Below are 12,714 nucleotides of genomic sequence, written 5' to 3'. Positions count from 1 at the left end.
GGGGGCTAAGCACTAAAAGCTAAATTTTTATTGAAAAGGGTGACTCGTGTCCAGCGGCTGTCTGCTGCGCCCCTCTTGCAATTCAATCGCCAAGCGAAATGTGCAAATGTTTGAAGTTTTCTTCTTTGTGCCTTTCTTTTTTTTTGTGCATTCTGTGTAGCACATGTGTGGGACATGCTTTGCATTGTCGCATGCCAATCGCCCTCCCTTTCACGTGGCTGTCGCCGCAATCATCTCGTGACTTGGTATAAACGTACATACATACATACATATATACTACGTACTTTGACCATTGACCAACTCAACTCAATTCAAGCGCTAGCCACATTGTCCACTTGCATTGTTGTCACTGGCTGGCGGCTAGCGGCTGACGGCTGACGGCTGCCAACATATGGCTAGTAAGTATGTGGGCAGTAATAATAACAAATGCAGTTGTTTGCGTGTATGTACATTGCACTTTGAGCGCCAATGCGGCAAAATGTTGGAATGTGCAGCACAGTTTAGCCACTGCCAAGCACAAAGCGTTTGCAAATTTCTAAGGGGTTGCTTTTGGCTGCTTGTTGGACTCTTGATAGCCTTTGGCTCTGGGTTATTATCCTTTAATGTACACCGACTGTATTGCAAAAAAATAAAAATAAAATCGATCGAAGAAATACAACCACAGCTTGGAGAAGGAAGGAATGCCGGCCGCTAAACCTTTTGCTACTTCTCAAATTCACTTACGCACTTATTTGATTATTCTCCACTATGCCTTTGTCATTTTGTTCTTTCGTGTCTTTTGAACTGCAACATTCTTGAAAAACCACAAAGTCGCATATGGACGCAAATGGCTAAATTTTCATCCTTATAGTAAAAAGTTTTTCTTTGATGGTTTTAATCTAATTTTAAACAATTATGGTTTTGCATGTGGTTGTTGTTGTTATTTAGTAGTGTCGGTAGCACATGTTGCCGCTACTATTCAACTGATGGGCTACTGCTTGCCGCCGGAGGTTTTTGCTGGTGGTAGCTGACAGTGTTGCGCTGTTGCCTCGACCATCGCACAGTGGTACCAAACTGGAATTTACTGTTCAAAATAGTTCACAGCCTTCGTTTTGTAATGAAAGCTAATAAAATTATAAAAGATTTGTCGAGTACATATTTTTAATTTTTATTGATTTTGAAGAAACTTAATAACTTCAAATAACTGCTACATAACAAAAGATTTGTTTTTGTTATTTATGGCCTTATAACAATTATATTCAAGAATTTTATTGAGCTTATTGAATATAATAAAAACTAATTGAAAACCATAATGGGGTTCCCTCAAAACGAAAAAAATTCCACAAGTAAAAGTTGAAATACAAAAAAAAAAAAAAATCACGAAAATTTCAAACTTTATTTTGGGTATATGGTTTTATAGTTCATTAAATTTTAGTATAATTTTAATATATATATATTTTTTTTTGCTGACGGTACCAAAAACTCTTAATAAAAAGTTAGAAATCTTGGTGAAATTTTTTTTATATCATTTACACTTTTACTTGTGCTATTTTTTCCGTTTTGGAGAACCCTATAATTGTTTCCAACTAGTTATTATTATTTAATTATTTTTTTACAAAAATAGTAAAATCGATTTTGTTCAAGCTGCTACTCTGCACTTTGCACTAACTATTTTCATATAAACCGCTTTTAATTTTTTTTAGCTTTCACGTAATAAAAAAAAATCATGGAATCGGACAAAAAATTATTTTGAATAGTAAATTCCAGTTTGGCACCACTGTGCTTTTTTAACTGCCCGCTGCAGTTGCGGACTATTAAATTTTTCTTCTGCGTTCAAACAAATGTCTCTCTGTGCTCTTTTCAATGCAGTTTCATACATTTGTGTATATCCACTTTGCCTTTTCATTTCATTTTTTCATCATTAATCGTTGTATTTCTTTATGCAAGATTAACAACATTTGTTGCTCATTTACCTTTGGGAATAATACTATATAGGGCCATTAGGATGCATCACTTTCCAAAAAAACAAAAAAAAAAACGGTACTGCTTTCCATCGAAAATATAAAATTTATTACATTTTAAGACATCTGCCAAAATATTTCGTAAAAGAAATTAAGATTTACATGAGCTGCGACTATTTGAAAATACTTCCGAAAATCGAGTGGTTTGTAAATAAGTTTGGTTTTTAAAAATGCTTTCTCTAAAAAAATCACATCAGATGAAAAGTGTAAACTTAAATGGTCTGCATAAAATGTTAAACAAAATTTTATCAAAGGAATCAAAATAATGAGATTTTTAGTGGTATTTTCAAATCGTAAATCTTAGTTTTTTCCGAGATATTTTGACGGAAGTCTTAAATATAAATTTTATAATTCCAATGCAAACACCGCAACTTTTTTTTTTGCTTGGTGATACACCCTTATGTACATAATATGTCTATATAAGTACATATTTGCATGCACAATTTATATCGCATGTGTTTGGTTAAACATAAATTATTAATTGGGCGAAAAATTTCACAATTTAAAGTATTCCCTTTTGCTATTAACTTCAGCTTATACGCAAAGCCCTTGGAGACTTTAAAGCGAGTAACATTTATGGATACATGAGAAGAATCCGTACTCACGTACATATGTACATATGTATGTACATATGTTTGTCTCTATTGAAGTAAAGAGCCACATGTTGTCAAAGGGTTGCAAATGTAGCAGATAAGTTTTGAACGCCCTACTTCTATAAAAGGCTTACAATATGTAGTCAAACCTGTGACACAACACCTAATGTAGATATGTAGTTGAGTAGTCAGTAGGATGACATGTGACTGGAAGTCTCTATGTGTGTGTCATGTGTTCCTAACCAAGCCATTGTTATTCCGGACTGCTTCCTAGGTAGATAAAAGGAAATCAACTTTTTATTCCTCATTAAGATCCATATCCCACTGCACCATAAATGCTAGAAGTTCCTTACTAGATTAATTACTTAGGACTTACCTTAATGAGGATGGAACTATATAAAGCTTTTAAGGATTGTCAGCAGAGGGCGCCAGTACGAAGTTAAACCAAGAGGTATCGAACGGTGTGTCACTATTTCCCAAATGCTCCTTCAACCGTACAAAGCGAAGTCCTTTTTACATTGTCTGGTCAATGACGATGAAAAGTGGATTCATTAGGACAATCCAAAACACCGTTAGGCGTATTTTAAGCACGGCGAACCCGGAGCATCGACGCTAAAACCAAATATCCATGGCAACAAGTTATTACTCTACCGGATGGGAAGTCCTAACTCACCCAGTTTATAGCCTAGACCATGCACCATCAGACTACCATTTGTTCTAGTCGATGCAGATTAATTCAGTTGAAGGTCCATAAGGTCTTAAGTTGGCTTGATACTTTATGGTTTTCTAAGACGAGCAGTTTTATTGGCGCGGAAACCCTGCATTGCGATAAAAAAAAGTAAAGAAAAGTAATTGCTGGCGATAGGCTATACTTTCAGTAAAATACATTGTACTAATTATGCAGGAATAGTTTCAAAAATTTAATAAATAAAAAAAAAAATTCTTTTTAAAACAATAAAATGTAAATATTTAATAAAAAAATAAAGTAAATTTCTAAAAATTAGATTATATATTTATATACATACACTGACTCAAACAATTGGCCACGTGTTGATTTTTGTTTCAAGCTCATGTTTTACAAGATAATTTTTTTTTTGATATTTGTTTTATAAAAATACCGCCCAAACTTTAACCAAAACCATATAAATCACAGTTTCAAACTTTGTAGAAAATTTAGGAAAATTCAACAAATTTTCATCAAAATTTCAACTTTTTCATCTGAATCTTTAGAACATAATTTGGGTATGCAGTTTTATAGCCCATACAATTTTATGCAATGAAGTGCAAGTTTCAGACTGCTAAAAAAATTCCGTTGATTTTCGATTTTTTTTTTTTTGGTGGCGGGTTTTTGCACTTTTTCAATATAATCAAAAATTTCTTATTAAATAAAGTGCGGGAGACCGTTAGCAACATTTGAAAAAATCAATGCCAGTATTGTAAACTGCACTTTTATTGTTTTAAAAAGAAAAATATATTTGTTTTATTTCATTTAATTTTTAGTATCCTATTGTATTGTTTTCTTTAATCTTAATTTTGTCTTTTTTTATTCAATATTTTAGTTTTTGGATTTTGTTTTAATCTTAATTTTCGTTTATATTAAAGTACTATTTTCTTGCTTTTTGTTTAAATTTTTTCTTTTCCTAATTTAACTTTCAGATTTTATTGTTTTAAAACGGTATGGTTATTTTTTTTTAATTTCATTTAAGTTTTAGAAACTTGATTTATTTTTTTTTTTCTCTAGTAAATTTTTTATTTAGTTTTAATTTTCTTTTAATTTTTAAACTTATTTGAAAAAGAAAAATATTTTTTTTAACTCATTTAATTTATAAAAATATTTTTGTTTATTAGTTTTCATTGTTTTAAAAAGAAAAATACATTTGTTTTATTTCATATCATTTTATTGTCATATTTTAATCTCTTTTATATTTAATTTTGTCTTTTTTAAATTTAATATTCTTATAATTTTTAGATTTTTTTTAAATACAATATTTTGTTAATTACATACCTATGTACTATTTTCCTTTATGATTTATATGTTTTCTTGTCCTAATTTAATGTTTAGATGTTATTTTTTACAATTTTCTTTAAATTCCATTGAAATTTTCAGAAACTTAATTTATTTTTCCTTTCCCTAGTAAGCTTTTTATTTTAGTTTAACTTCTAGATTTTATTGTTTGAAAAAAAAGATATTTTATTTAAACTCATTTAATTTATAAAAATCTTTTTATTTATTAGGTTTTATTCTTTTAAAGAGAAAAATATATTGGTTTTCTCTCTTATTTTTAATTTTGTCTTTTTTTAATATAATATTCTTTTAATTTTTAGATTTGGTTTTAAAATTTAATTTCTTTTGTTAATTACATATGTACTATTTTCTTTTTTTGATTTAATTGTTTTCTTTTTCTAATTTAATTTTTAGATTTTATTGTTATAAAAGGAAATAAGGTTTTCATTTTATTAAATTTTTGAAAATGTTTTTATTTATGTTTTCTTAATTTTCTTATTATTTTTTTATTCGTTTTTACTGTTTTAAAAAGAAAGATATAGATTTTTTTTTTATTAAGATTAAATTTAGAATCTCTTCGGCTTCCACATAAGGCTGCCCTCAACATTCTCTTTCCCATTAAACTTAGTACTTATGTGCCTACCCTGGTTGAAACTATTTCATAATTGCCCACCTTAATGTATGTACTTACATACTTTTCTCATGCCATAAAACGCCATTTGTCTTACCACATTTGAACGCAATGCCATTAACGTTTTGTTTGTTTGCCTTCACGCGTTTTCTTTTAATTCTAACTACATGTGTGCTCTATCGCTGGTGCATTGTGTGTGTCTGTGCGCGTTGCGTGCAATGCATTGCATTTGGCTTACAAATGGCCTATGTAAACTTCCTGTATGAGTGCAATTGTTGTTAATACCTATGAGATTTTTTATTTTCATTTGTCTTATTTTGGGTTATTGTGTTCTTTCCTCGTTTAACTTGAGTGCATGCTTTTCTTTCACCACTTATTTGTATTACTGCTAAGAAAAGTGATTGACGGAACGCAAAAGATCGCCGCTTGCTATGGATATTGATATGATTGCGATTGATCGCTTTCGGACAGACATTTTTTATTTTTATTTTTTGTCGGTTTTCGTTCACATACGAAACATATGCAACGCTGTTTTTTTTTTAAGTTTGTAGCAGATTAAATGGCAGCAGTCATTCAGTCTGTCAGTCAGGTAGCCAATGCTGTCTTGGTTTTTATGTTTTGTCGCCTCCAGCCACATTTAAATGTGGCATGAAGAGAAAACCTTTAAAGAAACACTAAGAGAAGCAGGCATGTGTGGAATGAGGTCTTCGAAAATTATTTATATATAATTAAGTGTAATAGCCCAAAGAGACTACATACATCGGAGAGAAAAATGTAGCGCACACCTGCAGATGCTCCTTTTAAGTGTCGTCCAGAATATCTCCTCTTACCAAGAATTTTAGTAGCATACCGGCAGTGGCTTTTCATGTTTGCTCTGAAAATCTGTATCTGTGAGTAATAGGGTGGTTCCCTTAAAAGATGCTTACCACAAAAAAATTGCCCTTTAAACGGATAACTAATATGTTAATTTATTATTAATCGAGGTGATCAAATTTTCAAGTCAAATTTTGACTCTTTCTTAAAAATCAAACAGCTCTCCAGAAAGGGCTCAAATAAATAGGAATTGGAGGGAACTGTAACTCATCCTAATTCTGACCCTGGTATGAAAAGCTTATTCCCCCATTCTGCTCGATTTTCTTCAATAGTTCTTTTGTAGACCCGTTAATTGTTGTCGTTTGCTTGTTTGTGAAAAGGTCGACTTATGTCCATTCGAATTTAAATAATCGTGTAGATATTTCAGCTGAGTGGTTGGATGGCGAACTTTGATTTGAAATGCCGGACCATCATGTACGTTATCGACTTATCGTTTGGGATAAACTGTCATGACCAAATTCGCTGGTAAAAGTTTTAAGGGGTCAGTTGCAGTCCGACAATCAAAGCTCTGGATGCTCCCTCAAAATCGTTCCATTGACGTGATAAATATTTTTTGGGACCCCCCTACGTGAAACAAATCTTGAAAATGTCTCTAGAAAAATGGTGGTCTACAAGCTGATCGAAAAATATGTATATTTAAAATTATTAAAATTAGATATAACATTTGTTTGGCAAGATTTTTCTTTAAGGCGACAACCCCTAGAAATGGGCGTGGCAATTGCAGGACTAAAATTAGCCAAACCGCAGATTTTATTGCGGATTTCGGCAGAATATCGCTTCGTTAACAATATTTGTTCCACAACTTTTTCAATCCATATAGATATTCTGGCGAAATCCATAATAAAGTCTAAATTTTTCAACTTTGGTTTTAATATAGCCACGCCCATTTCTAGAATATTCTTTAATTGAAAAAGTTGTGGAATAAATGTTGTTAACGATGCGATATTTCCCCGAAATCCGTTTTTTCAAGTTGCTAAAAATCCCGTTGATTTTTGATAATTTTTTTTTTTTTTACTGACGGTCTCACGCTTTTTATTCCATACAAAATTTGTTCGATTTTTTTTTATATGGAAAAAAAGTGTGAGCAAAAAAAAATTATGAAAAAGCAAAACAAAATTTGCACTTTAATTACTGAAATTTTTTCTAAAAATTCGTATGGTTTTTTAGATAATGAGCTATACTTTCATAAAAAAAATTTTAAGAATTAATAAACAAAAGAAAGATAACGAAATTATGTCAGAATGTTGTATTCCTATTTTTTTTTCACGCCACTGTAGCTTAGACAACATTGTATCATCTTAATGCTTCTTCTTCTATTCAGCTAATTTATCGACACTACCTACATACATACATACATAGCGGACGCCGTCTTCAAAATATTCACAACTCAAAATAATACGTTTGTCAGAAAATGCGAAGAATTATTTCTTCGTAGCACATGATAATCATATGGGCAAGGGCGACTTTACCTTTGGGGTTTTTTCTTAACAAATTATAACAAAAATTTGCTCCAGCTTTTGCTGAAAGATAATTTAAAGCTCTGTAGCGCATAATTTCAAAAATGCCAAATTTTGAGTTGTGACTTTTTTAAAAACAGTGTGCGATATGTATGCCAGTTTGTCGTATCTATGTTTATTACATCGCATTACCACTCCTCAGATGGTTTCTTTATAATTCTTCGGAATACCTCACAACTCACCTCGCACTCGTTCCCGCTTTTTGCGGTCTGCTCATTTCCTATTTTTATAATACATTAACTTTTTATGCTCTTCCTTATTTGTTCATCTGAATTTTACTGCATTTACTGTCATTTCTACGCACTCTTATTAGTCACATTCTCATGTTTATGCCGTCTGTCTGCAACTCCATAGGTGGCGAACGTGGGGAGCTGAGAATAGCTGAGAGAGTTGGATAGCCAGCCCTAGGGGCTAGTATATTAGCAACATATGTTGTTTGCATTGTTCACAGCTAGCATGCAACCGCAACAATAACAACAAAACACCAAGAGCTTTTTATGTTATTGGTTTTTTCTTTTTCAACTAGCTCTTGCTTGCTTGCTGCTGCGCCGCTGTCGATTGCAGCGGAAATGGAAAATGGCAAGCAGCAGCAACAGCAGCAACTTGGTGGCTAACAGCGGCAACAGCAGCTATAATTTTTATGATTTCATTTTACGGTATTAGTTGCCACATATAGAATGTGCATATGTGTATATGCTTGCAACCAAATGTGCAACCAGGCTGCCAGCAAATAACTCAGCCAACTAAACAGTAGCTGTGAATGTTGCATGCGGCCAGCCAGCAACATTGTTGTTTTATGACATAAGATTACTGCAACAAAAGAGAGATAAACATCTTGAAAAAATATGAGCTATTATTTTTCTCGAAATTGCCTAAAAATTTGTGTGATTAGCGGTATTAGTAGAGTGTGTGCACATAAATATAACCTACATGATCTTTGTATAGATTGTCCATAATTTTGTACCAGTAATATGCTTTTAATGAGTTTGAATTTATTCTCCTTTCATTGGCTAAGTATAGTGATAAAAAAAGGAATGTCGACTGACTAACAAGGCAATTCTGGCTAAGATATGTGCATAGTTGCAACTTGCAAGTCATTTTCAAGGTAATTGAAAGACATTAGGCAAGATTGTTTGAAAGATTTTCTTTATTCTCGCACGAAAGTCTTACCAAAAAAAAAGCTCCCTTGCTAACTTACATGGTGAAAAGCACTTTTGGCATAAAGCACTTGCGCATGTTCCAAATTGTGATGAATGTATTTATGTACATACATATATCATTTTGCTAGCTCTGCACAGTGGGACCTCCCCATATAAGCTGCGGCCAAAAGTAGTAGTCGTACTAGAAATTCGCCGAAATTTCGTACATGCGCTATTCGGCACTTAGGAATGAAGAAATTGGAAAATTATAAAATTCAACGCGCTACCACGCCCACAGCTCTTGTGGGCGGAAATAGTAAATGTTATCCGATTTTGATAAAATTCAGTGCATGTGCTGGTATTAACGCGAAAATCATAAATCTGAAACAACGTTAAAATTGGTTTACATTATCGTCCACTAATTCTAGAAAAATAGGCGCAAAAAAAAAAAATAATGGAATTCGGTGTGCCTCGTTTAAGCCAAAATTTTCCAACTTGGAAGATAAACGTCCACCTCCTGCACAACTTTTTTGGCTCCACGTACTTAATTATATGGATTTCGCAGAAAATTAATAGATACATTTATTTTATTTCTAAAAAAAAAATGAAGAATAGAAGCTGAACTCGCAGTTCCTCGCAGCTGAAACTATTTGAGATATGACGCCAACATTTAATGTTTACTTGTCCTAAGTATAATTTACATAGCTTGCTTCCTAGGTCCTAGGCGGCCTATCTTTTTTTTATAATTTTTGGACTTTTTGGTTAAAAAAAATTATATTTTTATTTAGTAATTAATTAATTATCATTTTAATTTCATATAATTTTTTGGAACTGATTTTATTTTTTTATTTGGCGAATCAAATATTATTTTTTCGTTTTTTAATTTAATTTCTGTTCTGTTTTAGCCATTATTTTTTTGGAAAGCAAGACATATACTTACTTTTTTATTCCATAAAAATTTCAATATTAATTTTTTTCCTTGTTTTTAATTTAATTTCTTTTTAATAATTTTTTTTTTGTTTTTTAAAATGAAAAAATTTTTATTTTTATTTAATTTCATTTTTAACACACTTATTGCTAAAAGACAACAGGAAAACTCTAAGACCTCCTCGTTAGCCGATCTTTCATTGAGTCTTTCGAATGGCAGAAAAGAGGTTTCAAGATATAAGTACATAAATAGTTGCAAGGATTGACAATTGTCTTACGAAAGACTCTTCTGGTAATCGGAGCTATTGCTAAAACCATTGGAGGTTCCGGATTTACGTCGGCCCCAAAATTCGCAGCACCGATGTCTGTTATCGCCTTCTGCAGCAGTGCCAGCAGCTCCACATGTTACTTAGGCTGAAGGTGGTTTTTGACGCCTCCATATGAACCAGTCTTGGTTTTCGTTGTTATCACATGGTGATTGCTCTGCGAAGCGAACTCGATTCATTTCCCAGTGACTGTCGCAACCTTTTTGACAGATATCCAGTGTTCGCATACTAGCGACCAAGGCACCCCCCTGGCCATATATCCATCGGTTAGGATTATTTGTGGAGAGCAAGTAGCAGCGCAGTGAACCGACTGAGCATTGGTATTGACCAAAGTTCGATACAATTAGCTAGACCGACTCTTAACAATGTACCGCCTCCCCGGATTGCTCTCTCATCTGCCCGGCTACCATCAGACAGAGATGCCCATTGCTATAATCAAAAGTGAAGAACGGCGATGTCCTCTCAGCTCACGGCCTACATTCAACATATGTTTATTAAGGTGGTTCTTAAAAAATATCAACTCATGTAGCACCCCTTTATTTTGTTCTACGTGCCAAATGAAGACTTCTACAAAAGTCTTAAAATTAAAACCAAATTAGGGGTCCTCGGCTTTGAAAAAAATAAATTTTTTTAATCGAAAAAGTTCCACAAAATTTTGATTTTGACCTGCGAGTTTATGAATTTGTTGAACAGGTTTCAATAATATCGAGCCCTAACCGCCAAAATAACGTAAGCGACATTTTTTTTTCAAAATTTTCTTTTTGATGCAGAAATATTCCTAGAGCATCTAGATGCATTTCTGCATCAAAAAGAAAATTTTGAAAAAAATGTCGCTTACGTTATTTTGGCGGTTAGGGCTCGATATGTTATTTTACCAGATTGAATATGAATATGAAAAAATTTTTCCAACTCAAAAGAAATTAAATTTTTTCAAAACCGTGGGATCTAAAGATTTGTTAAAAATTTTGAAATTTTCCTGAATGTTTTTATTTTGCACGTAGAAAAAAAATAAAGCGGTGCACGATATAAAATTCAGATGTTGTTATTGTAAGGACCACCCTAATATTTATGTACACTGGTTCAAATGTACTCTGGTTAAAAAATAAAGCGGTGGTCCATATAAAATTCAGATGTTGTTATTGTAAGGTACCACCCTAATGTTTATGTACACTGATTTATAAAATAATTATTGAAATCTTGATTATAAATGAAAAATTTATAAAAATAATATAAAATGTTGGTGATATTTTGCCTATATACCGTTATGAACACCATAATGACTTCTCTCTTACTGGTGAACTAAATGACCAATGTTTAAAAGTACAGATTTGTAAGGTCTTCAAATTAAAATTTCACTCAAAGGTGCTGTGTATTTAATATCTATCGCAACTTTTAATAAAACATTTCCACTTCCTATTCACAAATTTCCCAAAACAAACTAACAAAATTTCATTTTCCTTTCTATTTGTAGCAAAAAACTGAGCTGAGTCCACCCGCACATCAAACACACAACACCGACACGAATAGTGGCGCGCAAAGCGGGAGCAACGGCAGTGGCGGTGCTAGCAATAACAGTCTCAACTCCGCCTCATCAGGTATAACATCCGCTTCAATATCCGCCTCAATCGCCTCTTCAACGGCTGCAGCAACACTCTCCTCCTCCACCACCGCCTCGCACAAATACGCGCTATCATCATCAGATGCTAAAAGTGCTGGCGCAACCAATCTAAGCACCAGCAATGTCATCTCGTCCGCGCCGAGTGCGCACAAATCCGGCTCCGGCAGTGGCGGCGGCGGCGGCAGCAACAGTAACAACAACAATAACGGTGGCAATGTAACCAACCAAATGGGTGGCGGTGGCAACAGTTACACTAACGCCAAGGAACAACATCATCGCGATGACCGTTATACGTCACAAGCGCAAGCGAATTGTGGGGCGAATACTGCCGCCGCAGCCGCCAATGCAGCTAACGCGGCAGCCAATGCGCCCAGCCTATACGTATCTGTGCCACTCTCCACCGCCAATGTACCTGGAATCAATTTACCAACAAATAGCGTAGCGAGTGGTGCGACAGGTGAGCGTTGGCATGCCAAATTTGTATTCGATTCCTGCACAAATTTTACAGTTTTTTAATGAATTTTTACGTGCCCATTTCATTTTAGATCACCATGCGCCACCCTCGCAATCAACGCGTGCCGCAGCGGCAGCAATCAGCCAGCAGCAGCAGCAGCAACAACATCAAGGCGGTGGTGCTACATCGATTTCCATGAGCGGCAGCATGTTAGGTGCGCATGCGAATGCCTCGTCAACGCCACTGGGTGGCGTCGGTAGCATCGGCGGTGGTAGTGGCAGTGGTAGTGGACTGCTGGAGCGACAATCACCACGGCATCATCATCAACCGCCAGCGCTTTCCGAGCATCATAGCAATAGTAATAGTAGTTACTTTGCTAACTCGCCCGCTGGCATGTCGGCCGCAACGCATAGCAGCGTCATACATCAGAGCGGTAAATCGCCATCGGGTGGTAGCATGATGCTGAGTGCGACCAGTAATCCCAATTTGATGGCCACTACAACGGATACTGGCAGCCTGAAAATTAGTTATGAGAAGCAAACAACGCGTGTCAGTCAATTGCAAGAGCAGGAAACAGCACCAGTGCGAAGGAGCAGGTGAGTGTGATCGAAAACAAGGACGAACAAGTGTT

At 34.3% G+C, this 12,714-nt stretch overlaps 1 protein-coding gene across 8 annotated transcripts in view; it reads left to right on the top strand.

Moving 5' to 3' along the window:
• Nucleotides 1–12,714, top strand: part of LOC118742850 (laccase-3) — a 72,954-nt gene that overhangs the window by 26,307 nt on the left and 33,933 nt on the right. For 7 of the 8 annotated variants that reach the window (XM_036475273.1, XM_036475265.1, XM_036475261.1 and 4 more), the window contains exons 3-4: nt 11,483–12,086; nt 12,175–12,679. In XM_036475273.1, the coding sequence (XP_036331166.1) occupies nt 11,483–12,086; nt 12,175–12,679 (1,109 nt within the window). The remainder of the gene's footprint in view (nt 1–11,482; nt 12,087–12,174; nt 12,680–12,714) is intronic. The other variant, XM_036475297.1, reaches the window with a different exon arrangement.

This window comes from Rhagoletis pomonella, unplaced genomic scaffold (assembly GCF_013731165.1).
Source record: "Rhagoletis pomonella isolate Grant_MI unplaced genomic scaffold, Rhpom_1.0 Rhpom_scaffold_00001, whole genome shotgun sequence".
NCBI lineage: Eukaryota > Metazoa > Arthropoda > Insecta > Diptera > Tephritidae > Rhagoletis > Rhagoletis pomonella.
This window is presented reverse-complemented; position numbering and strand designations above follow the sequence as displayed.